Source organism: Echiichthys vipera (genome assembly GCF_963691815.1).
Source record: "Echiichthys vipera genome assembly, chromosome: 18".
In the NCBI taxonomy this organism is placed as follows: domain Eukaryota; kingdom Metazoa; phylum Chordata; class Actinopteri; order Perciformes; family Trachinidae; genus Echiichthys; species Echiichthys vipera.
In genome coordinates this window covers 3,716,105-3,743,233 of record NC_139843.1, presented here as the reverse complement: position 1 = coordinate 3,743,233, position 27,129 = coordinate 3,716,105, and the positions used below count along the sequence as shown (strand labels likewise).

Sequence of the window (27,129 nt, the reverse complement as noted above, 5' to 3'; positions counted from 1 at the left end):
GGGGGGACAAGGACCCTAAAGCACGGGGCACGGGACAGAGGCACAGTGGGAGTGCGCCCTAAGGAGACATCAACAGACACAAACAGACAAAGTGAAGTGAAAGAACATATAAAAGAGTATTTTGGATGTTTTCTTTCCTCTACTCTGAAAGAAAACATGTAAAGGAAACTGAAATATCCCAAAAGTCTCAAAATTAACCAGTGCTTTTTGATGCTTGTAAGCTTAATTGTCAGGTTGTGCAGGATTTGCAAAGACAAGTGGCAGCTGCAGTTAATCTTTTTGTTTTTTTTTACACTCCAGGAGTCTTTGCATCCTCTGCAGGAGCCCCTTCAACGTCTGCACACCTCGTAAACAGCAGTAAAGCTGCTAATCTGCTAACGGAGCTGTTCAGCAGCAGCTGTCCGTAATAACGCAGTATTTTTGGCCTGAAGTGGGCGAACAGAGCTAATTGTCCTCGTGTAAAATGCAAATGGGTTCTGCTCTTTAAGCTCTCTGCTGAATCGCTAAAGCGGCACCAAAATCACACAGCTATCATAAGTCTGGATGTGCTTTAGCTTTTAAATCCTGCTTTTATTAAATAAGAGTAAACTAGTGAAAACTGTAACTGTGCGTGCGTTATAGACAGAGAACCACTCTCACCCCCTCCATCACTCCTTCCAGCTACTACCATCAGGCAGGCGTTTCAATGCACCACTGGCTCAGAAGAACATTTACAAGATCATCCCTTCTGCAACCGCCATACTGAACAACACACAATGACTACCACAGCTGATACCTCAACACCCCATGTCTGGTCCTTATATGTCTGTGTGAATGTGTCTTGTGATTGGAGCCTTGTCTAAGGGCGCACTCACACTGTCCGCGCCCCATGCTTTAGGGTACTTGTCCCCCCTCCCTCTCCCCCCGTGCCCCAGCCCCGTTTGTACTCACACTGCCAGGGCCTCACGCAAATGCTTCTTGCTGTCCATACGTCATCACGCCGTAACACGTCACACGCATTGATCGCGTGTGTGTGGCTTTGTTTCCAGATCTTTCCGTAGACCTCGGAGTTTTTGTGCGTCTTGTTCGACTGTTTTTGAATCTTTTCATCGACCAAATCTGCAGTAAACACTCCACCTCCGCATCACACCAACGTGAACCTTTCACCGCCATTGTTTGAAATGTCCGCGCATGGTCCGTCCTTCTATTTTCTACGTCCCAACAGGCACACATACCGCTACCGCCGTAGGGCTCGTGCTCGTGCTCGTACTCGTGCTCGTACACGTGCGCACGCTCGTGCTCGTACATGTGCAAACGGCTCTACAAAAGCCCACCTCTTTCATGCCGTGGACGTCTCGCTGTCCGCAGTTATGCGCGGAACGGGTGCACTCACACTGCTTAAAGGTACTAGGTTTTAGCTGAAAAAGCGGTTTTGGCCCGGGACAGAAGGACAGTGTGAGTGCGCCCTAAGAAACTTTTCTGTAAGCCTTGTGTAACAGACAATAAAGTCTTATCTTATCTTATCTAAACATATACACAGGTATTCAGGTGTTAGCTGCTGAGCTGCAGAGGATGAAACATTAGTGCAGGGCATCTGAATTTCATGGAGATTTGCACGATCGTCCAATAACAACACAAATGAGAGAGTTAAAGAGCTTATATCTAGGGTTGGATCTGGTTTAAACCCTTCTATCATTAAGGCCAGACACAGCAGGCAGTGGTGTTTCATGCTCTGGTTGATTATGAGATCTAAAAAAAACACATTTAGATGTTTGTTTACTGCACTCTGTCTGTAGATTACTCCTCAGGGTGCAGGACAGAGGTATGCTCCACAGGGAGGCTCCAAACAGTCTTAGGGGAAGTAACCATTACATCATTTATCAGAAGAAGAGCACACAGAGCAGCCTAAACGTGTGGGATTCAGTTGAATAGAGTTCAGAGTGCAGTCGTTTTTCGCAGAATTTTACAGTTTTCCACTTCCTCAGAGTCAGAAACTAATAAATTCCTCAGGAGCAAAGACCAAATAATGGACGCAGCCACCGCAACTAACGTTCAGCCAGTTATTTGGTCGTCACACCTCGGGATTTATGAGCCAGAAGTGACCGTATTTGGACAAAAGGGCGGAGCTGGGGTGGTAAATGTTTCAATGGCGATGCGCTAAGCTAAATGCTAACTCCAGCGCTGTTAATCTCCATGTACTGTGACACAGAGAGGGTTAAAAATGTGCAGATTCCCTTAAAGAGCAACTTGCAAGTTAGTTTTTTTACTAAATTTACACTTAACCTTTCTTAAAAATGACCATTTGAAAAGTAAATGTAGGATTTTATTTAGTTTACAAAGACACATTTTTGCCTAAATCAGAGGTAAAAGTGTCTGTTTTGAGCAGTGCTTCTAAAAAAAAACGCTTTTTTTCAACATCATACGTCAAACGCATCATTTTATGACGGAGATGGAGTCGCGTTCTTTGACTCTGCCCGGGCTCAAGCCGCAGTCGTAGCAGATAGTGAGTTTTAGTGGTTGTGACTCAGTGAATTTGTACTTTTTCTCCGTTTCCATCATGGTGAATTATTGTGTTTGTGCAGGATGCTCAAATTCCAACATGACAGGACATCGGATCCATTGTTTATACCTGTTAATACCTCTTTTGTGTGTGTGTGTGTGTGTGTGTTTTCCCCCTTTTTGTCGTGGTATTTTGATAATAGCATTGTATTGAAGTTTTAAATTCTGGTATTGGAGTGGAAACATAATGTACATGGACAATGCTGCTAAAGTGAACATGTGTTATATGTGTAGCTACTGTGAAGTGTGTAGTTTAGTAGTCAACCATTCGGCCTTCAGCTGCTTATTTAGATATTGTTGCTGTTTAAAAAGTCTCTGCATTGTCAGTTTATTTCTGTTCCATATGAATGAAATCTGAAGGGAACACGCTGGGAGTGTGTGTGTGTGTGTGTGTGTTAAAGTGAAACGAATCACACATCTGTTGTGCGCCACTCTGCTGTAACACACTGCAACAAACTCACAGACGCGTTCCCTGCTGTGAACCTTCTGCTCCACACTGCTTCACCAGTCAAACACAGTCTGACGACGCACAGGCGAGCAGCTTCAGGTGCGCTCCGGGGGTTTCGTCATCGCACACCTGAAGTCACACTGTTGTTTGTGGGGTAACAGGGTGACCTCAGACGGCACTGAGTTGTTGTTGTTGTGTTGACAGTCGTATTTTAGCTCCATGCACTCTACTTACCCTCTCGTCAGAAACAAGTTTTGTCTGAGAGCCGTCAGCAGCTCTGTGATAAGACGGCTTAGTGGGGAATAACGACATCGCACAACAGGGGTGCAGTTAGCCCGTCTCTTTGCATCTTTTTGTGACTCTTTTGCATCTATTTTTAGTCATTTTGCATCCTTCTGCAGTGGTTTTGCATCTATTTTTAGTCATTTAGCAGCCTTTTGCGGTGGTTTGCATCTATTTTTAGTCATTTTGCATCTTTTTGTGGTGGTTTTGCATCTGTTTTTAGTCATTTTGCATCTTTTTGAGGTGGTTTTGCAGCTATTTTTAGTCATTTTGCATCTTTTTGAGGTGGTTTTGCATCTGTTTTTTTACATTTTGCATCTTTTTGTGGAAGGTTTTGTATGGTGGTCATTGTTTGGTTTCTCTCTGTGGTCATTTCACATCTATTTATAATCATTTGTGTGTCTTTGTCATCATTTTTTGTCTGTAAGTGGTCGCTTTGTGTCTATTTTCATTCATTTAACATCTCTTTGGGATCATTTTGTGTTGTTTTTCAGCAACTGTTTATCAAGGCAGTAATCCATGCATGCAGCCAAGAGTAGCACACGACTTATTCACCAGTGTTAGCAGTCACAGAAAGCTAAATCAGGTGAAGTTAATGTTAAATTAGACATTCATTTTAAACCATTAAATTAACCCAGAGCATTACACCATCATTTATAGTTTTGTAGAAGTGCTTTAGGAACGTGCATCCATGTAAACAAGCTTAAAATAATTCCTGGACTGCGTCGTGAAGTCTGCGTGGCTCAGCAGACGGTCTCAGTGTCCAGGCCGCCTGAAGGGACGTGATGCAGGTGGTGACTCACGCAGCCAGGCTTCCCCCTCCGCCTCGTCTCATCTCAACATCTCAGGGTGGATTTCTGCAGAGCTGCAACACACAACCGAAGGTGCGATGAGCGCGTATACTGGGAAAATCTCACTCATGTAGCACTGTAAATAGCCATTAGTGTGTGACTCTAAACAAGAAAGGTTACTGTGCACTCACATCAGTTGTATCTCACACGATTGAGAATATTGACCTGGCATTTACAGTATGTAGATAAACAGGAGGATTACCTGGTCTGTCTGGTTTCTCTGCAGCAACCGGCTCAGTGGAAGGAGCATCTTCGGCTTTGGCAACGTTAACATTACTATGAAATGGTGTTTGGGTGAGCCGTCGTAATCAGAAAATGCTGCTTAGAGGAGCGTCTCCCTTTCATCCTCTTGGCACAAAAACATCAGCTTGCAGTGTGTGTTGTTTGTTGCAACACTCACTGTAGTCTGGGAGTTCTTGCAGAGGTGATTGGGTTTGGATTTGAAGTCACCGCATGTCCTTTTTCCTGAGTTTCAGGTGTACAAGGAGAAGAATGTACGCGGGTTATCGTGCACGTTGTGTCTATGCAAGTTCCCTCTGGTGATGAATATGAAAGAGAAACAGCTTCACTCAGAAAGCAGCAAAACTCCCACAGCACTAGGACCAGGCGATAATTCATTATGTTCATTTATCTGCTGAACTTCAGCACAGTGATGCATTCAGCTAAATGCTAACATCAGCAGGCTAACACGCTTACAATGACAGCGCTAACAAGCTGATGTTTAGCAGGTTCAAGGCTTAGCGTATTCACCACCTTAGTTTAGCGTGTTAGCATGAAACATTTGCTCATTAGCAGTTAACACAGCTGAGGCTGACGGGAATGTCGTTAGTTTTGCAGGTATTTGGTCATAAACAGAGGATCACCAATGTCAGTATCCAGCTGTTCAGTCTGACCTAACACCCTTTCAAAATAAGATTTCCGGATCAAAATGCTCCGTTGAAACAAAAGAGACAACAACGGCCGAACCTCGTTGTCAGTCCGAGAAAACAAATCTCTTGTTTTACTTTTTTCCATCGCTGTTGTTCTTCCAGCACCGGTATGTGAATGGCCACCCATGTGATATGCATTTGCGGGCGTATTCATTTGGACGCAGATTATTTCCGACACGTGGCTGAAATGCCTGTGTGGACAGAGATTGTTTTCATTTTTTAAGTTAACCTCTATGATCAGTTAGTCATCTTTTTCATCCATAAGAAAGAAGTAAAATGACAAATTACGTTGTTTAAAAAAACAACTCAGATCTGATAAAACAACGGGGAACACGGCACTGCTGCGTTGGAGAAATACTCATAATTTAAAGGGAGTTACGTCACGTCTTAACAGCCGGATAATTCATCCTCTGGGGATCACGAATGTCTGTACGCTGCTAACAGACCTCACCACTTCCCAGGGTCTGCGGCGAGGTCTGCTACCGACCGACCTGAAACACAGACCCCGTCTCGCTTCCATGCTTTTTTGGTGTTCATTCATTTAATTGTCGAATTAAAATTAAAATTGCGTTATTATTGCATTCACGGACACTGATGGGACTGATTTTATTTGGGGAAATAAGATAAGCAAGTCACCTTTCAACACGGCTTTACGTGCTTTGACGGTGTCTTTCTTTAGTGGGCTAACGTTTGTTTTTCAGCTCATTAAACAGAGATTATATTCAACTGGAATTTCTCACATTTGTCCAGGAAATCTTGTGGGAGACCAGTTTAAAAACATTAACACTGCTTCATGCTCTTGTCTTTCCTTCAGCAAAGGTAGTCTTTTGTTTTTTGTATCGACGGATGCCTTGTTTTCCGATCTTCCTGCAGCGCAGCGCCCTCAGTGACTTGTAGCTGAGAAGAGCAACATATGCTCCTAATAACATGGCAGGTGCTCTTTCCCTGTGCATGCGGTGAAGCAGACCTTCTCTGGTGTGTGAGTCTTCAAAAAGACTCTAATGCAGAGGGGGTTTTTTCCTCCTCCTGCCTCATCAGCTCTGCGTTTGTGCTGAATTGCAGAAGAGAAGCAGCGCTCATGAAGCCTCACCTCATGAGCTTTTGTCTCATGTCCTTCCAGCGCTGAACAAAGCCAGTGTGTGTGTGTGTTTGTGTGTGTGTGTGTGTGTGTGTGTGTGTGTGTGTGGACAGATGAGGGGTCCGCGCGGGCCTTACGATGCCTGATGAAATCACAGCTGACATTTTGAAAACACACAACGCGGCGAGCAAAGCAGATGAAGCATAGCGACTGAAGGATTACGTTGGGTTCAGAGACGAACACGCTGAGATTGTATCACCTTCATTCTTCCCTCTTCGCATCCTTCCATCTTCTCCTCCCTGCCCTCCCTGCCCTTCCTCCCGCGTGTGCACGATATCATGCATGTTTCACACAATCATGCAGGAAATGGACTACGTTGAGGAGAGGTTCTAACCAGAGGAACACGACACACACGCTGTTTGCTATCTGTTAAAATATTCAATGTTGCCTGATGCTGCATTTCCGAGCACAACCCACGCTGTGTGTTTGAGCCTTCCCTCCTGATCAGCTGCGATAACAGCGAGGAATATTTCACCGTCACAGAATGTGGGTCGCAACGAGGAAGCGAGGCCTTGCGGGGAGCGCCATAAATATCTCCCTCTCCCTCTCTCTCTCTCTCCTCTCTCTCTCTCTCTCTGCTTTAATGCTTTATTAGGGGCTGTGTGTCTGTGCAGCTCAAAGTAACAGGTCCAAGGAAAAACCCAGAGGAGCTCAGAAGAGCCCCGAGGCAAAGCGCCGCTTCATCTGCAGTCTTCGGAGCGAGAGGGAGATCATTTCTGCTTCTCTTTTATTTCGTCAGGCGTTGTGGGGTTCCTTGAAATGATGTTTGTGTCGGTTTGAATGCAGAGAGATAAAGGGCCAAGTGGAGGAAAAAACAAAACGAAGGGAAAAGGCTCACGCTGTGCCTGTGTGCGTGTGTTCTAGTGTACGAAAGAAAGCGGCACAAAGCGGCACGCTGAGCACAAAACGCTTTAGTCACACCCGTTTTTTTATGAAGGTGAAACTCGTAGATGATGCTCGTAGCTTTAGGCCTATGAAATCTACCTCATTAGTGATGACATGAGGGGGCAGATGTTGTCGAAAGAGAGATTTATGTGTAATTTTGATTGAGGTGCTTCATAAAATACTGTGAAAGGAAACGCCAACTCCACAGAGAAAGTGCACGGTCATGCACACAGATACTGACATTGGTGATCCTCTGTTTATGAGCAACTACCTGCAAGACTAACGACATTCCCATCAGCCTCAGCCGTGAAATGAGCCAATGTTTCATGCTAACACGCTAAAGTCCGACAAGATGGCGGCTCCCAGAGGCGAGTACGATTGGATCAAGTTGAGAGAACGGACATCGGCGGAGACGCTACGTCCATTTTTGATGCGGTTTATGTTCGGACCTGCAAGCGGTTCCAGTAAAGTGGCTGCATGTGTCACACACGCACATTCACAGCACAGCCTTCGGGAGTCATTTGCGGTTCAACGACACGCAGGGAAGCTGAGGATCGGACCGCAGACTTCCCGAGCCACAGCCGTCCACGACAACGCACGCTACATCGCGGCTGTCAGGCAGAAAATTAGCCTCCCTGCTCCAAACCAGTTCATGTGAATGCACCTTTATTATCAAACGTTTCTTAATGGAAACACTGACACAGAGAGATTAAAGAGTGACCGCAGCTTTCTGTGTCACCGCTCGAAGACGTGGGGAGAGTTTCCACCTGCTGTTTGGTGAACTTTGTGGATCTAAAGCAGTAGATAACACACATTCACATGTACAGTATATACACACATATTCACACATCTTTAGCTGTCATCGACGCCTCTCGCGTTATCTCTTCGACCTCCTCTGTCAACGCGGGATGTAAAACCACATTCCCCTCGTAGGAATGCCGCCTGGTTGTCGTCTCTCGCGGCACGTCGTGTCGTTCGGTCCTGTCACTCACTTGAACAAAGCCTCACCTTTGGCCTCATAACTCAAAACAAAGACATACCGCGCGGTGTGTGGCGCGCTCTCATTACGGGTCTCTTTAAACAACTTGTTTCACTTGATGAACCGATTCTGTTTTGGTTATTATTATAATATTATTATTATTATTACCTGTGTGCAGAGCTGGAAAGTAATTAACCTCCTCCCGCTGTGTGTTAATGATTGTTTCCAATGCGCCTGTGGACTTGAGTCACTCCTGTGTTTACTTATTCTTATTGTTACCCAACGCCATTATGAGACGTATAATGACACCTGGCAGCTACGAACAGAGCTGTGAATAAGTATTCAGATCATTCAGATAATGCCACAGTAAAGGGCAATACCACAACGTAAACACCTCTTTAAAGTACCGTATTCAGTCGCATTTGCACCAACACGTGTTATTATTTATTTAGTCCAACTAGACCTCTATTCAGGATTAAAGATGTCACAATACGATAGTTTGATATCTTGATTTCTGTCTGAGGAAATCTGTTTTTCTTGGTTTCCATGACTATTAGTGAGTGAATTCATTATTGGACCCTTCAGAAGGAGAATTACGAAGTGCCCAGGAGGTGACATGAGCGTGTTTTTTTTGTCTTTTTTTAAAGCGCGTGCACACTTTATAAGGCGCACACATGCTTTACTAAAGCGCATTTACACTTTAAATAAGTCACATATGCTTTAGTAATGCCCGGCTGAGCCCACAGAATGTGCCAGCGGAGCCAGCTGCAATATTAAAGCAATGTTTGCACATTCATGCATCTATAATTATAATATAATAATATATATTATTATGAAATAAAAGCACGGTAGAACAGCTTCATCAGTGAAATCGATCAATCCCGGAGGATTCATCCTGTCGGGGTCATGGATGTCTGCGCAAAATCTCATGAAAACCCATCAAGTAGTTGCATAAATATATCTTACATTTCAGTGGCTGTAGTGGAGTTTGCAGTGTGATAACCAGTCCCTTAAACGAGTACTTCAGTTTATTACTTTAAAACGCACTGACGAGGATGGATATGGTGAGTTATGGTGAACACAGAGTACCACATCATAATAATCAAACGAACCGCTCGTAACTCCATGAGTCGCCTAAAATTAGATCCAAGCAGCAGCAGCATGTGTATATATGTGTGTGTATGTGTGTGTGTGTGTGTGTGTGTGTGTGTGTGTGACTGCATGCATGGGTGTGGCTGTGTGTATGTATAAACTATATGTGTGTGTGTAGTTATAACAGAGGCGCCTCGGTTGAAACAGATTCAGAGGATTTCCCAGGGCGGCCATTAGCCAGATGCACAGGAGGACACATCAGAGGCTTCATGCTACGACATATTTCATACACATGTCTGCAGCATCAGATGGGAGGTGCTGGCTGTGTGTGTGTGTGTGTGTGTGTGTGTGTGTGTGTGTGTGTGTGTGTGTGCGTGCGTGCGTCACAACGTATCTTCAGATCTATTTTTGGTTGTTGCCAGGCTTGCCCTCATTTACAGAAGAGACATGGAGTTAATGTTCTTTAGACTATTCTGTAAAGAAGTACTGTTGTTTCTTTTGTTTGTTGGTTCAAATGAGGGGAAATTTTATACGTAAGGCTTTAAAGGGGGGGGGGGTGACTGCATCTTACCAAGTTAATTATTCAAGATCTGGAATCGTCAAAACCAATAAGACAGAAAAAAAATGAATGGTCAGAGAATCTTTAACCCATTTAGCAGAAGATGATGCGCCGTGCACACGCTTCTACCTTTAAGATCGGCTTCTACGTCTGCGTGTATATACCTTTAAACACACAAACGACTCACCGTATTTGTATATACCTTTAAGACTTGCTGCCATGTCTGCGTGTGTATACCTTTAAGACCTGCTGCCATGTCTGTGTGTATACCTTTAAGACTTGCTGTCATGTCTGCGTGTATATACCTTTAAGACCTGCTGCCATGTCTGTGTATATACCTTTAAGACCTGCTGCCATGTCTGCATGTATATACCTTTAAGACCTGCTGCCATGTCTGCGTGTATATACCTTTAAGACCTGCTGCCATGTCTGCGTGTATATACCTTTAAGACTTGCTGACATGTCTGCGTGTATATACCTTTAAGACCTGCGTTTTTTTGCTGATCTTGTACATGAAGCTAGTTCAGCTCTTCCTACCGTACATGCACACCTTATCTGTACGCACGCTCTTTTTGACGTCCTTTGTCCAATGTTCTGTTCCTGCAGTGATGTAAAAACGTAATTCTCAGATGCACTGATCCGTAAAGACGTCATCACTTTTCATGGTAAAGTGAGTTAAAGGTCAGAGAACAGCATTATGAGTTATGAGCAGCATTATTCAGACAGCTGCTGGACTAATGGCTCTGATCTGACGGTGAAACGTGAGGTCAGTGGTGCCGTAACGCCTGGATTCAGGCCCGCGGACTCCGCCCTGTTCAGGGAACCTCACATGTTGATGTTTGTGTGTCGACTTTTAACTCGTATGTACAAATGCTGTGTGTGTGTGTGTTCGAGTCCAAACAGATGGACTTTAATCACCTGTGCTGTTTTATCTCTACCGAGTAAAAAGAACTTCTTAAAGACTTCAGGTTTTCACAGACACAGGAACATGAGGTCGTTTTGTGTCTCTTTGACGTCAGTTTGTGTCTCTTTGAGGTCATTTTGTGTCCTTTTGTGGTCATTTTGTGTCCTTTTGTGGTCATTTTGTGTCTCTTAGGGGTCATTTTGTGTGTCTTTGAGGTCATTTTGTGTCTCTTTGTGGTCATTTTGTGTCCTTTTGTGGTTATTTTGTGTCTCTTAGGGGTCATTTTGTGTCTCTTTGAGGTCATTTTGTGTCTCTTTGAGGTCATTTTGTGTCTCTTTGTGGTCATTTTGTGTCCTTTTGTGGTTATTTTGTGTCTCTTAGGGGTCATTTTGTGTCTCTTTGAGGTCAGTTTGTGTCTCTTTGAGGTCATTTTGTGTCTCTTTGAGGTCATTTTGTGTCTCTTTGACGTCATTTGTGTCTCTTTGTGGTCATTTTGTGTCTCTTAGTAGACATTTTGTGTCTCTTTGTGGTCGTTTTGTGTTTCTCACCCTTGTGTGTGTTCAGTTCCAGCTTTGTCTCCTTCCTCTCCTCCGTCTCCTCTCACAGTTATTAGTCATTCTGTGTAATTGTTGAGTATGATGAGAACCTGGCAGGAGAGAAAGCCTCCCCGTCCCCGGTGCTCCTGCAAAGACGAGTCCAGTGAGCTGTCCTCTTGCACGCCTGCCAGGTCGCTCTCACGGAGAAGGTTGACAGCGAGCGTCGAGAGGCTCAGACAGTTTCTTCACAGGAGAAGTGAGGAGGAAAACACAGCGTCAGAGCGCCGAGCGGCATGCCAGAATCTGTGAGCCCCTGGCACACCCCGTGGCTGGCTCTGACCCAGCTCCTGCAGCGGAGGAGGACTGGGTGGAGGTGCCGGATAAACACAACATGTGTGAAGCAGGATGACGAACAGCCACTTTCACCAGATGTTCAGTTTTCTCCCGACCTGCAGAATTTGTTGACATTTGCATTTAACAGCAGCTTCTGGCTCATCGGCCCGACTTCAGCGGGAGCCACTTCATCGTATTTGCGCTCTTCTTACGTGTAACTACGAACAGTAAAGCACTGTAATGTGTATTTAATCCACACATTTATTACTAAAGACATCAGCCTGGGAAAGGCACTGGTGTCCCAGGAGCACTGAGCCAAACCACAACCTTTTCTGATCTTAACCAAGTCGTTTCTGTGGTAAACACAACCTCATGTTTCACACAAAAGACTTTGTGATGGTTTTACCTCTTCTTTTGTTATTTTGTGTCTCTTTTTAGTCATTTTTTGTCTTGTTCTGGTCTTTTTGTGGTTGTTTTGTGGTCATTTTGTGTCTCTTTGTGGTTGTTTTGTTTTGTTTTGTGTCTCTTTGTGAGCATTTTGTGTCTCTATCGTCATTTTGTGTCTCTTTCTGGTCATTTTGTGGTGTTTTGTGTCATTTTGTGTCTCTTTCTGGTCATTTTGTGTCTCTTTGTGGCTGTTTTGTGTCTCTTTGTGGCTGTTTTGTGTCTCTTTGTGGTTGTTTTGTGTCTAATTGTGTTTTTTTGTGTTGTTTTGTGTCTCTTTCTGGTCATTTTGTGTCTCTTTGTGGATGTTTTGTGTCTCTTTGTGTTTTTTTGTGTTGTTTTGTATCTCTTTGTGGACATTTTGTGTCTCTTTGTTGTCATTTTGTGTCTCTTTGCTGTCATTTTGAATCTCTTCGTGGTCGGTATATGTTTCTTCGAGTGACATTTTGCAGGTGAGGGGCAGGTGAGGGACAGGTGAGGGGCAGTTTTGCAGGTGAGGGCCAGGTGAGGCGCAGGTGAGGGGCAGTTTTGCAGGTGAGGGACAGGTGAGGGGCAGGTGAGGGGCAGGTGAGGGACAGGTGAGGGACAGGTAAAGGGCAGGTGAGGGACAGGTGAGGGGCAGGTGAGGGGCAGTTTTGCAGGTGAGGGGCAGGTGAGGGGCAGGTGAGGGACAGGTGAGGGACAGGTAAAGGGCAGGTGAGGGACAGGTGAGGGGGCAGGTGAGGGACAGGTGAGGGGCAGGTTGGGGGAAGGTGAGGACTTTGACACTCTGGTCCCCTGGGCCTGTGCCGTAGGTCCGTTCACAAATCCATCCATGCCCATTAATCACCTCTACACAAATTCAGTGTCGTCCATACTTCAGTCTTACTTCAGTGTTACTTCAGTTCTTCAGATACGAACACAGAACAACAGTGTCCCCTCTGAACACGATGCACACGCAGTGGTATTTGTAAGTGTGTGAGAAAAGCAGCGTTAACGTCAACAGCGCAGGTGTCCGGTCAGTGACTCCGGGGTCGTTGTGTGAAACGTTTGGACAGGTTTCAGGTCACGTCTCTGGTGTGGAGAGGCTCCGTCAGCCGGGTTCAGGACAGCTGTGCAAAGACGTGAAAACAAAGACACGGTGGTTCGGATCGCGTGTCGACACGAGGACGAGAGTGTGGGAGAGTTCAGCCGGTGACGAGGAGGTCAACGCTGATAACTGTGGGCTCACATGAGAGTGTGTGTGTGTGTGTGTGTGTGTGTGTGTGTGTGTGTGTGTGTGTGTGTGTGTGTGTGTATGTGTGTGTGCAGCCTCAGAGCAACACACTCTTTTTATGTTAAAACAATTGTTCTTTTGTGAGCAGCTGCACCACCGTGACTTTCAAAATAAAAGACCATTTCCTTACTTGAATTAAATTAGATAAAGATACATTTTAAATTGTTTTATTAGATAAAAAATGTAATTGTTTTATTAGATAAGATGAAGATAAAAGCATTTAATTGTTTTATTATCACTGCACTTAATCAAATCAGGTTATTTAGAAACAGTATGAGCTTTTTTACATTGCCAGGTTAAAATTCTCCATAAATAAATGGTTTTAATGTAAAAAAGGTGACACGATGGAGGCTGTTGTGTCTCAGATTAGTGTGAATAAAACAATTCAAAGCACTTCCTGCACCTTTATTGTGAAAAGCCATTGAACCATAGGTATTATATTGTGAAAGAGCGTCTCTGCAGATATTGTAACTGCAGCAAATACGGCAAAAGTTCTCATAATAAAGCAACTTTTATTTTCTTTTAACTGCACGATCTCATGATGAAATGGAGCTGTGTGTTGCATCGTTTGACTTCCTTTAAATCTCACTGACACCTTTTTAATCACTACTGTGCATTAATCCACCTTTTTACTGATAAATGAGGGTTATTGACTCTTTCAGTTTGTGTTTTCTTGTTACAAATATTCATTGCGGAGACATTTTCAGGCGTTTAGTCCCAGCAGGTGGAAAAGTGAGTCTTTGCACGACCTCCTCCGGTAGATTATGTTTTTATTCTTGCAGCTCGGGCTCTTGTGTCGCCTCGTCAGTGGTGAGGAGCAGCGGGGGCCGAGGCACTCCGGGTGAATCTGGAATGAGTCAGGCCATTTCATTGTGTTGGTCTGAGAAAAGCTGTGGGATTTAGTGCTCCTCCTGGACCTGGACGCTCGCAAACCTTTGGCTGTGAGCTGCATGTTGATTTTGGGGGAGAGAAGGCTTCAGTCCCCGAGGTTGTGTTTTCGTTATCTTGTGTGTTGTGTTCGGGCTGTTTACTATGCAGCAAGTGCTCCGCGTGGACCCCAGACTCAAGGTGGTCTGCTGTGTAGAAGACTCAGTGTTGTCATTTATTACGACTACAGTTTGAACGATTACCTATTAGATTAATTACTAACAAGTTTGATAATCAACTAATCAGTCGGAGTCCTGCTTCTTAAAACATGTAGAATTAAAAGCTATTTTTTTTAATAATAATCCACCCACAGGGCGTTTTTCAGGGGTACAGAATGAAAGTATCTGTTTCCATGGTAGCAGCCAATAGCGTTGGGCGTTGCTGGCTGCCAGGGTTGTTTGTTGTTGGGTGCAGCTACTGTAGTCTGGCACTGGGTGAAATGGAGTTAGCCAATCGTGCAGCTGCTTGGGAGCCTCAGTGAAGGGGGCGTTCTTTGTCCCAGCAGCTGAGTGAGCGGAGACGGGCAACAACCAGAGTCACTATAGGCCGAGCATTCACTCCATGGACTGAGAGAAAGGAGAGGAACGCCATTCAAACGCACGCCCACATGGCTACGCTGCTCCTGGATGCTAACATCACTTTCATCTGCACTTAGCTGGAACGGCTAACGCTAACGGCTAACGCTAACTGTCAGTCAAACTCCTCTAATCCTTGTTTTGATGCTGTGATTTTCTGGAGGGGACGGGTTCAAACAGGCTCAAACAGACTCCGGTCTCCTGGAGCTACTGGGCCGGGTCTGACCAACCTGGCAACCCGACTGCTGGACTTCTTTTTTGTTGTTGCGACGACGATCTTGAGACTCTAGATGAAGCTGTTCTGCTCATTCTCCACATTCAACCTTTAAACTTCAATATTGTTTCTTTCTTTCCTCCTCAGTAGCCATTTTCGGACGGGATTAGTTTAGCGTGGGGACGCGGTGTCAGCCCTTTGCGTACGTTGTTGTGACGTCGGAGTATTTTCTGTCATACTTGTGCGTCCAATTTCGACCCACGGAAGGGGTTGTTTTGTAACACCAGGCGACGTCTGGGTATCCGTGTAAGAGCTGTTTATAGTCCAAATGTGGTCGTTCGTAGACGTCTTTTCAACATCAAATTTAGACTCATTCTATAATAATAACATGGCACTTTCAGCGCCTACAGCCCCTCTGACCACCACCTCAAACAAACAGCATTCGGTGAAGTGTCTTGCTCAAGGACACAACGATCATGACACAAGGCAGAGCGGGGATCAAACCACCGAAACTCCGGACATTGGCCAATTCGCTCTACCACCTGAATCACAGCTCAGCACCAGCAGCCGGACGACTCAGAGCCTGACGAGATCATTCCAAAGTCTTTGTCGTCTCTGTTTTTTGCAGAAATAAATCCTAATTCACGGAGTAAGACGTGAAAATATTCCTTCTCTAAACACAGTTTTTTCTCACCAGCTGCAGAGCGGCGGCTGCACCTCGTACGCCCGAGGATGACCACTAAATGAGTTATTATTATTATGATTTAAAGTCTTCTAGTGTGTCTGTTTCATATCCATCTCTGCTTTAATTGAAACGTAGTTGTTTTATATTCAGCGTTGGATCAAACTGCTGAAAATAGAGCGACCTATAAATAAAACACGGCTGATAAAAGACATTTGATTTCTTTCATGTGCAAAAGCGGAAGCACTTGATAAGCTTATCATCATCATTTATATTATTATTATTATTATTATTATTATTATTATTATTATTATATATATATATGTGTGCACAGATTTACATGGTACTGAGACAAGATCTTCTTTAAAGGCGCCACCTCCGCTCCCCACAGCACATGACCTTGAAACCAAGACGATGGGAGGACGAGTGTGTGTGTGTGTGTGTGTGTGTGTGTGTGTGTGTGTGTGTGTGTGTGTGTGTGTGTGTGTGTGTGTGTGTGTGTGTGTGTGTGTGTGTGTGTGTGTGTGTGTGTGTGTGTGTGTGTGTGTGTGTGTGTGTGTGTGTGTGTGTGTGTGTGTGTGTGTGTGTGTGTGTGAGAATGAAAAAGGGGGGCGAGGAAGATACAGATCTCATCTTCTGCCGCCGTGACAAATGAAAGCTCGGCCGCCCGTCGGCGTCGCACCTCCGGCTGCCGTTCCCAGAAATGACTCCACTTTACTCCGCCGCTTCATTCGTCTTCCCACCACTTCTCCACTCGGACGTTTGATCCATCCATCCGCTCCGTCGCTGCAACGCCTGCTGCCATAGCAACGCCCGCCCTCCCCTCTCTTTGCTCAGTTAGTGAAGCATGCTGGGTAATCTGACTTCACCTGGAACGTTTCTCCAGGGGGATCTCTCTGTCCTTGAAGCATTTCTTCCTCGTCAAACACAGACTCACGTACACATTCACATCTCCATGTTGTAATAATGCAGTCAGGGTGCATTTCATCCTCCTGGCGCGGGGACATTACTGTACACATCACAGACGTATCACTCTTCTCTCCGCCTGCTGCTTCTCCAGACAGTCTGGGTTAAACGACCGGTCTGCAGACATGTAATGAATATATTAAAGCAGACACAAATAATGGCCTTTCTCAGGTCGGCCGCATTGATCCGAGCTCGTGGCAGACAGGTGGGCGGAGAAAAATAATAGAATTGGATCGTGTGAGTCCGAGCTGTGACATCTCAGATGCTCAGGTGGAAGCTGAGGACAGAGGCTTCATCTGTTACGTGTTCTTATCAACAGGCTCGTGTGAAAACATCATTACAATAAAAGGTGACAGTTAAGTTTATATTGTAAAATGCCTAAAGATACAATCCATAAGATGTTCATCTAGTTGATTGTGTGTTCAGTTCAACCCCCACCACAGCGACTTCCTGTTTGATCCAATCAGGAAGCTCCGTCAGCGTCAGTGCTCAGAGTGTCCACTAGGGGCAGGTTTCATAACAGAGCAGTTTCTCATTGAGCCCCATGTTAAACAGGCCGTTTACACAGCATCATTAAACCTGTTTAAGGACAAAAGAACATTCTAGTCTCTATGTTTAGCTCATATCTCCATGACAACACTGAGGGGGGTGAATGTTTTTGTACCAGGCTAGTTTTTATTTTAGTGGAGGTTAAAGTTTAGGAATGATTAGGGGCGTGGCCTCTTGAGTGACAGCTAGTGACTCCCGGTCCCAGAAAAATATCTCGACATTGACTCCCACTCCCGTTTATCTAGTTACGTGTTCTGTTAGCCTAGCTCCCAGGCGGTCATGCTAATGTTGCTAATCCAGTATAGTTTCGTCTCTAAATGGAAACACGCCGTCATGTTGGTGACGCTGCTGACAGCCGTTGGTTATGCTGCGTTCACTTGTAACCTGAAATCTGGAACTTCAAACCTCTGAGTCAGGCTTGTAGTAACAGGAACGTGTGTGTGTGTGTGTATGGTTTTAAGAGGGGAACATATAGGGGACGGACCGGAAGTAGAGCAAAAAGAACAGACAACCTGCAGTTACATGTTTCTGCTAAAGAGGGCGCTGGAAACAACGAGTCTCAAATCTGAAGCATTGTGACTTTTTGTTACCTAAATTCAATTCATTTACATTTTATTTACAGTGCCAAATCATAACAAAAGTTATCTCAGGACACTTTACAGAGTAGGTAAAGACCACACTCTATGACTTAATTATGATTTATGATGACTTACTACACTTAGCAGTCACGTTCACCGACAGTTTGCCGTTTCACAGCGTTAAATTAAACGTCATACTTTATAATATATCACACAAATCGTTGTGCACATGTTTCAGTAAGACGTTGTGTGGGTATTAGCAGCAGGAGCGGTCCCTGTGCAGCCCTCATGTGTCACCACTGGGACTGTTCTTTCTATTAAATGTTGACGCTGAAAACACATCGAGTGTTGAGCTGCCTGAAGGCGACGGGAGAACGACTCCTGCACATTATTACTGCTGCAGTGAGCCGAGAGGGAAGAAAACCGCACAGTAATGGAAACATTTATTGGAGAAATCAGCTGGAAAAATGCAGGAGATCTTGTTAGGATGCACGTTTATGATACCACTTCTGTTTTTTACTGATGTGAGCGGCTCTGCCAGATCATTTCACGGTCTCACTAACACCCAGAGGGGGTTTAATAAGATGACTGGTCGTAATTAAAGCTGCAGAAAACAACGTGGAGCCATAATGATATACTTTTACAGCCACAGCCGCTTCTTAGGGGGCCGTGTTTGACCTCTGACCCTTCAGGCTCACTGACATTATTCACGGGTCAACCTGCTCACATGTTGTACAGCAACAGCTTTGTGCTGCAGAGACAATAATGAAGGTCAAATCAGCTCCTGCTGGTGCAGAAATACATATATTTATAATAAGGTCAGCATTGTTTTAAATAGATTCATTTAATAACACAAGAGTTTGATGAGTTTGAGCTTTGACTTGGTGCTGGTGGAATCATGACACACAACAAAGCACCAATGGGCTCCTTCCTTTGGGATTGACTTTGCTAATCCACTGTAATGGACTTTACTATGAGAGGAGCTGGTACAGGGGCCAGTAGATAAGTCTTTAAAACACTCTTTTAATAAACTCTGGGTTCAGAGTTAAATTATCTGATTAAACACCGACTGGCACGCTAACAAAAGAACCTTCAGGCAATCTGAAAACCATGATTCCTTTAATTGTTTTTTAAATAAAAGGCTGTAAACCTGGGGGAAATACTGAAGAGTATGCCCGTACCCGTAGTGGAAATGCGATATAGATTATTACTTTACTAATCTTAATCAAACATGATGCATCATAGATCCTTTGCGTGCTGGTGGGGCCCCATGTTGTGCAGAATTGCCCTTTTTCTTCTTTCGCCCCTGCCCTTAAAACAGTCCACCACTGTTGGGTTGCATTAAACAGTACTTGTTTAACTGATTATTAGTGTGTATCCTCATTAAGCCGGTGCACTGCTACTCATTATCTTGCAGTAACCAAACGTGATTGTGTGCAGTCCTCAGTGTGGATGCATCATTTCCTGAATAGAAGAATCAGCCTTTTAAACGCAGGGTGCGACAATTCGAGGGTTTCTGGTCTTCCGCCAAAAAACCCTGGAGCTGAGAAAGAGAAAGAACAAGAAAGAGCTGAGTCATTTCACAGAAGAACAATCTGTATCCTCACTTTCCGTCGCTCCAGCTCCCCTCCTAAGTCTCTCTCAGAGATTTATCACTGTAAAAAAAACACCTTCGCTTTTCACACACATCTATTATGTTCTCCCGTCGTCTCCTCTCCTACTGCTCCTGTGCTCTTCATCCCCGTCCTCCCTCCTCCCTCTCTTCTCTCCGTGCCAGTGGGAATCCCGGGCGTGACGACAGAAGCTGATGCTGCGGTAAAGTCCTGACTCTGCTGCTGATGCTGCTGCTGCTGAGGCTTTGATCCGGGACGCTCTAGCGCCCTTGATGCGTCAGACAATTAACAAAAAAGCTGCAGAGAGAGAAGAGAGAGAAAGATGGAGGATCCTCGAATTAGACCCTTTTGCTTTTGTCCTTTTCTGATTTCCAAAACAAGAGCCATGTGTTGCTCACGCAGCCTCTCCCTTCCTCAGCTGCGACCCGCCGTCACGCTGCGTTCAGAGGAACAAACCCCCCGAGTGGAAACGTCAGCACAACATTAACAGCTGACCTTCTCCTCTTCCGTCACGTGCAGATTGCAGAGACTCGGCCAAACATGGGGGGAATGTTTGCAGCTTTAATGCTTTATTTTAAAAACAGAAACATTTTTCATGCAAAGAAAGGAAAAACAGATGCATTAAAAGCCTTTAGTTGGAGGTATTTACGGTTTAAAATGCACGCCGCGCCTGTTTTTCTCATTCAAAATGTCTTTATTTGACAGTTTGCGGTGACATTCATGCTTCCAGCAGCACTGCAGGTACGTAATGATGCAGCCGCAGCGTTACAGTTAATATTACATTAATTTCCCTCAGGGAGGCGTGCGGTCAAAGTGTTTTTGGATCTTGCCGCCTGCTGGCACTTGAGGACATGACACTTCAAACCCGAGACGTTTGAATCATGCAGATGTTATTACACTCTTATTATGCAGGTGCATAATATGCAAATATAAGACAGGCAGGACTGGAAAAGTCAGTGAATATTCGACTTCCGGCTGGAAACGAACGCAGTTTAGCAGCTGACAGCAGATTGTGTTAAAGCCTTGTGTTCGTCATAACGTGTGTGTGTGTGTGTGCTTGTGTGTGTGTGTGTGTGTGTGTGTGTGTGTGTGTGCATGCAACCTAAACAATGGATGAAAGGAAATGAGAAATGTGAGCATGTTTGAATTACTTGTGTTTGTCTGATTGTGTGAAAGAGCAGCGCTGGTGTTGACTAATTGCTAACACTGCTCTTATGTGTGTCTGTGTGTGTGTGTGTGTGTGTGTGTGTGTGTCTGCGTGTGTGTGTGTGTGTGTGTGTGTGTGAGGATCATTATCCCTTGTAGTTAAACTTCATGGAGCCAGTAAATCTCGCTCCTGGTTGTCAGAGAGGAAATGAATCCAGAGGCTGACTGTGATTTACTTCAAACCTCGGAGAAGGACGTTGAATTTACACGCGTGCGAGTGTGACGCAAATAAATCAGGTTGAATCAACAAACGGAGCCGGTGCTTTTGTGACTGTGCTAACAGAAGCACTCATTGTGCCACAGCTTCACACACTCACTTATCCTAACTGATACAGACATGATTAAATCTCCATCTGCACGTAGCTGCTGATGTCGGTCTGTCCTGAAATGACATGTTGTGCAGATCTTCATGTTCCTCAGCGGATGAATCCTCTCGTGTCATCATGAGTTTAACACACAACTCTGTAAAAAATGGACGTAGCGTCTCCGTCGGGGTCCGTTCTCTCAACTTGATCCAATCGTCCTCGCCTACGGGAGTCTCCATCTTGTCAGACTTTGACTCTGCCTCATTTTCTCTGACCAAAAAAGGGCATGTATGTGGCGTTGGGGGGAGGGGCGAACATCCATCTGGCTGACGTTTACCTCCGAGGAGAAGTGAGGGCCAGAGGCTAGCTGTCACTCAAGAGGCCATGCCCCTAATTATTCATAAACTTTAAACTCCAGTAAAATAAAAACTAGCCCCTCCCCCTCAGTGTTGTCATGGAGATCTGAGCTAAACACACAGACTAGAATGTTCTTTTGTCCTTAAACAGGTTTAATGATGCTGTGTAAACGGCCTGTTTAACATGGGGCTCAATGAGAAACTGCTCTGTTATGAAACCTGCCCCTAGTGGACACTCGGGGAACTGACGCTGACCGAGCTTCCTGATTGGATGAAACAGGACGTTGCTGTGGTGGGGGCTTGGTTATACATTTGTGATTTTAACTGAAATATCTTAACAATTACTGGATGTATTATAATGAAATTTTACACAGATGTTCATGTTCATGTTACTGACGCTCTGACTTTTCCTCTGGCACCATCACGAGGTGGACATTTGTGATTTTGACGCCTCAGGATCCCCCAGTTAGAGCTGGTTAATGTGGCCCGGAAAAAGGGAAGTTTGGGGTCCCCTGCTGGAGCTGCTGCGCCCGCGACCCGACCCCGGATAAGAGGCTGAAGATGAGATGAGATATGAGATATAAAGAAGCTCATAATGAACTAAATCCAAGTGTACGAAACCACTACACGGCCTAAATCTAACAGGTGGTATTTGATGTTTAAAAGATACATTTTACTGGATTATAACTTTTTTAAATGAGCGCACAAAAGCGGCACAAAAGCGGCACAAAAGCGGCACAAAGGCGGCACAAAAGCCGCACAAATGCCGCACAAAAGCCGCACAAAAGCGGCGTAAAGAGCTGGTATAAAAGGACCAGAGCTGCGTGCAGAGGAGGCGGAGGAATGAAAGAAAAGAGCTTTTCCTTTCTGTTCACCCAGATGAACAACAATAATAATAATAATAATGAGAGCAAAGGTGTGTGTGAGGGCGTCTGCGTGTGTTGGGTGGGTTTACAAGGTCATTTTTAATATCCTTCTCTTTATTGCAAACATCAGTCAGTTCCTGTTGACAGAAGTGGATCTGTAGGAGAAAACAGAGCGTTGGGCGATGAGAGAAAGAGTGAAAGGACCAGATAGTCAGGTCTCATTCTTCAGGCGGCCCTTCCCCTCCTCACGCCCTCTTCCTCCTCCCCGTGTCAGTCAGCTTTCCTCCCGCTCATTGTCGCTCGGCCCCTGTGTGAGAACAGGTGCTTTCCCTCCCGGTAGCAGGAGGGATGTGGAAGAAAAGGCTGCAGATCAGCAGGGCTGGATCCTCACGCAGGAACAGCACGACTCCGTAAGTCCCCGGTGGACCGCCATTTGTGTTTTTGACTAAATGAGAGTGAAGTTCAGATCACAGGGGACGTGTTGTTTGTGTCTCAGGGAGTCAGAACAGAGCTGATTCTTAAAAACATCCATAAAAAAAAGCTTAAACGCTCCGACTATAAAGGGTTTTCATGAATGGCATCTGTATTTTATGACGCTGCAACTAACAGTTATTTTAATTGTTGATTAATGTGTCGATTTGTTGCTTTGTCTTTAAAATACCTCTCATATTTGATCACTTTATTACGTATTTAGACACTTTATAATACTGGATTTACCTTCTTTACCTTCTTCGAGTGTCAAAGCTAGAAATCAGAGTTTAACCTACTTAAAAGGCGTTCCACAAGGATCCGTTCTGGGCCCGGTTTCGTTTATAATTTATACGAATAATAGTGCATCTTCTTTAACTGACTGCAGTGTTTATTGTTACGCAGATGACACTATTCTCTATTGTTTTGCTGATTCTGACTCACCAATGTTTTCATTGTTCTGGGTAAGAACTTGATTATTTTCTTGATTAATTGATTAGTTGTTTGTTTTATAAAATATCTGACAATACTAGAACATGTTCTAATGCTTTAATGTTCAAAAAACACATTATTTTTCTCATCCTGTCTGTCTGAATATACCTGAATCCACCTTCTGTCACCAAACGCTTCGTTTTCGCGCCTGTCTCTTTAAGAACCCCTCCTGATAAAAGCCCTGTTTGTCTGATTGCTCAGCGTTTCCAAGTCTTCCTCATGTGCGTTCTCTGTGTCTCTGCACCATCATTGCAGCCGTGGTTTAACTGTAACAGCACTGTAGCTGCACGTTCTATCTATATACAGTACAGTTGTGACATCACAAGCGTACAGGAAGTCTCGACGACTCGTTTAAAGACGCAGTTTATGAAAACGGATGTTTTTATTTCTCTGTGGTGGAACGGTTTGATGCTTCCACAGTCTTTACATAACGCCACCACCTGCTTTATAATAAAAAACGACACGTTAATCTAGTTTTTTACAATATGAGACCTTTAAGTTTGATTTATTAACCATTAATAAAGCCGTTAATTTCAACGTATACACACTTTATAAGGAGTAATTCATGTCTGAGCTGTTCTGATGGAATTGTACAACATTTAAAAAGGAGAGTTTCACTTAACATGCATGAAACCAACAAGATTTTTAACAGTAACAAGTGACAGACACTGACTGACGTGACCTATTTTACAACTTCTTCTACCTGTTTAACTGCATCAAGGTTGTTACTGCGAGTTCACCTGAGGTTATTCACTCTCACCTGCGTATCAGCTTTAATTCCTCTCAGACTGTGGACGGGAGAGAGGAACATCAGCGTCATGGCTGCTAAAAATCAACGCAGTGCTTTTAAAAACTGATGCATTTCTTGCCAAGTTGGTTAATTAAAAGATTAGTAAAGGTTTAAGTTTTATCACAGTTGGATTATTGTTCAGTTATTTGGTCCAAAACAACAGAAACTGATCTAAACAGACTGAAAGTGGCACACAACAGATTTGACTGCTTGGTTAAGTAGGTTACACTTTCATTCATCTTCAACCTCTTGTCCCTTTCGGGGTCGTGGGGGGGCTGGAGCCGATCCCAGCTGACATCGGGCGTGAGGCGGGGTCCACCCTGGACAGGACGCCAGTCTATCACAGGACACATAGAGACGAACAGAGACAGACAACCATTCACACCTACGGGTGATTTAGAGTCATCAATGAACCGAACACCTGCACGTCTTTGGACTGTGGGAGGAAACCGGAGAACCCGGAGAAAACCCACGGAGACACGGGGACAACATGCAGGGACAAGAGGTTGAAGATGAATGAATGAAGATGTTTCTGCTCAGGTGCACAGAGGGTCGTGTGAATGAGTTCACTGGAGTATTTAAGAGATGCTTTTGCAGCTTCATGTTTATAGTTTTAATTGAAATGGATCTGTTTTGGGTTGTTTTGCTCCGCTGAGCTGCGTTTGTGGCGTTTAAGTCAAACGTGCATCACAGGGGAAAAGCGTAAAAGGGAACGCATCAGGAAAACAAAAAGGAGAGTCAAGAACAGAACGAGAGGATGATTCCTCTTCAGGGCAGTTGGTCGCTGCATCCAAAAAGCCTCCTGAGTGACATTCAAACCTCTGTTTTCATCAGATTTCCACCCGAGACTTTGTACGTTCCCTCTTTATTAGCTTGAGCACATTAAAACAGTAACAATAGCTCCAGGCTGCAGCTGCAGTATCATTTATTATGAGCCTAGAAATTCGGCAAATGATGTAATTACATTGATTGAGTGGTGTGTGTGTGTGTGTGTGTACGCTGCCACGTTCATTTAGCATTTCCACGTCCGCCCTGACAGCCTCTTTTTTCTTCTCTTCCTCTCTTTCAGGGCTGAGAAAACAGAAGTATTAAGTGAAGACCTACTACAGGTAGGAATCAGTGCAGTGTGTGTGTGTGTGTGTGTGTGTGTGTGTGCTTCTCACAGGAGAGAAATCCGAAGTCCTCAGCAGCGTGCATGAAATGACTTCTTCAAACGTGCCTCTGAACTGCCTCCAGGCGCCGTTAATGAGCGCTGAAATTGAAACTCTCTGTGAGACAAAAGGCCGCACGTCCCCGCTGATTGACTCGGGGGTGCAGCTCCGTAATTGATCTGATTAATGCCGCCCTCCGTGGCCGCCGCATCGGTTCCACGGAGTCGGGTTAATAATGAAATGAGAGGCGTTTGAGTGAGACAGGTAACGGTGTCGTACGAATGTCACCGGCTTGTTTCGACAGATCGCTGCAGACTCTGTCGTAGAATATGATCCGTGCATGAACTTGTGCTTTTCTCCTCTTTGTGTGTGTGTGTGTGTGTGTGTGTGTGTGTGTGTGTGTGTGTGTGTGTGTGTGTGTGTGTGTGTGTGTGTGTGTGTGTGTGTGTGTGTGTGTGTGTGTGTGTGTCTCAGGTGGAGAAGCGGCTGGAGCTGGTCAAGCAGGTTTCCCACAGCACGCACAAGAAGTTGACCGCCTGTCTGCAGGGCCAGCAGGGCGTGGACGTGGACAAGAAGTCTGTCAGGTCGCCCTCGGTGAGAAGTAAAAACACTCTGATGCACAACATGTAGTTTTCTACCTCTAGAGCAGGGGTGTCAAACTCAGGCCCGTGGGCCAAATCTGGCCCGCGATGTAGTTATATTTGGTCCGCAAGATCGTATCAAGGTTCTGTGAGAGCTGGCCCGCGAGTATAAAGCACATACACGTCTACTTTTCTGTTAACAAACATGAGCATCCATGCTACCAGTCTCTGTGGACACACTGAATCCACCCCTCCACAAAAACGACCCAAAGAAAGATGGAGGACAGGAGCTTTCAGCAGATGATCTGTGTGTGAAGGTAAAGAGCTGTTTGTCACCGTGGCTGTGACCAAAGAATCAAACAGAAGAAACACCACGACAAGAACAAGGAGCTGCACTGGAAAGGTTCAACGTTACACATCTGGAGAGAAGGGAACACATGCACATTTGCAGTCTTTTACCGGTGGGATGTTACTCCAGGTAGGGAATGAGTCCTGACCCCAAGTGAAGGAGTTCAAGGACCTCTGGATCATGTTCACGAGTGAGGGGACGATGGAGCGTGAGTTTGGACGGAGAATCGGAGCAGCGGGGGCGGTGTTGCAGTCGCTCTACCGCACCGTTGTGACCAAAAGAGAGCTGAGGAAGACAAAGCTCTGGATCTACCCTCAGTCCTGGTTCCTACCCTCACCTGTGGTCATGAAAGCTGGGTCAGGACCCAAAGAACCAGGTCCAGGTCATGACCGAAAGAACAAGGTCGAGGGTACAAGCGGCTGAAACGTGTTTCCTCAGGAGGGGGGCTGGAGTCTCCCTTAGAGAGAGGGGGAGAAGTTCAGCATCCGTGAGGAACTCGGAGTAGAGCCGCTGCTCCTTTGCGTTGAAAGGAGCCAGTTGAGGTGGTTCAGGATCATCTGGTGAGGATGAACCCTGGGCGCCTCCCTAGGGAGGTGTTCCAGGCACGTCCAGCTGGGAGGAGGCCTCGGGGAAGACCCAGGACCAGGTGGAGAGATTAGATCTCCACACTGGCCTGGGAACGCCTCAGGATCCCCCAGTTAGAGCTGGTTAATGTGGCCCGGCAAAGGGAAGTTTGGGGTCCCCTGCTAAAGCTGCTGCCCCCGAGACCAGACCACGGATAAGAGGCTGAAGATGAGATTAGAGATGAGTAAATATTGAGTTTGACACCGCTGCTTTAGAGGTAAATCAGAACAATAAGGAAAGAGTTCGACAGATGCTTGATTACAAAGTGTCTCCGTCACCGTTAACAGCATCAAACGGATGATTTCAGACTGTGTAGAGAATAAAAAGGTGGATTTTTCCTGCAGGTTTGTGTGTGTGTGCTGCAGCCTGTCTGTTGTGTGTGTGTGTTGAATGACACACTCCGCAGCAGAGCGGCTGCTTCATCGATTGTTTGTTTGTGTGCAGAAGAAGCTTCCTCTCACAACACTGGCACAATGTATGGTGGAGGGGGCGGCGGTGCTCGGGGACGAGTCTCTCCTCGGGTGAGTGCACGATTATCTGCCACTGTAATGTTTCCTTCCTGAAAACGCCGACGGTGTGTCCCACCCAGAAGGGATTTTACCTGCACCTTAGAAATGCAGTGAAATACGGACACGACTCTGCTGTGGAAACCTTTTTTTCTCAA

At 45.2% G+C, this 27,129-nt stretch overlaps 1 protein-coding gene across 2 annotated transcripts in view; it reads left to right on the top strand.

Moving 5' to 3' along the window:
* LOC310960515 (rho GTPase-activating protein 44-like) overlaps positions 1 to 27,129 on the top strand; it is a 65,149-nt gene that overhangs the window by 14,302 nt on the left and 23,718 nt on the right. Inside the window, exons 1-4 of one of the 2 annotated variants that reach the window (XM_083932229.1) lie at positions 22,326 to 22,420; positions 24,830 to 24,869; positions 25,386 to 25,505; positions 26,910 to 26,986. In XM_083932229.1, coding sequence (XP_083788355.1) covers positions 22,359 to 22,420; positions 24,830 to 24,869; positions 25,386 to 25,505; positions 26,910 to 26,986 — 299 coding nt within the window. In that variant the 5' untranslated portion in view covers positions 22,326 to 22,358. Of the gene's footprint in view, positions 1 to 22,325; positions 22,421 to 24,829; positions 24,870 to 25,385; positions 25,506 to 26,909; positions 26,987 to 27,129 lie in introns of those variants that run through there. The other variant, XM_083932228.1, reaches the window with a different exon arrangement.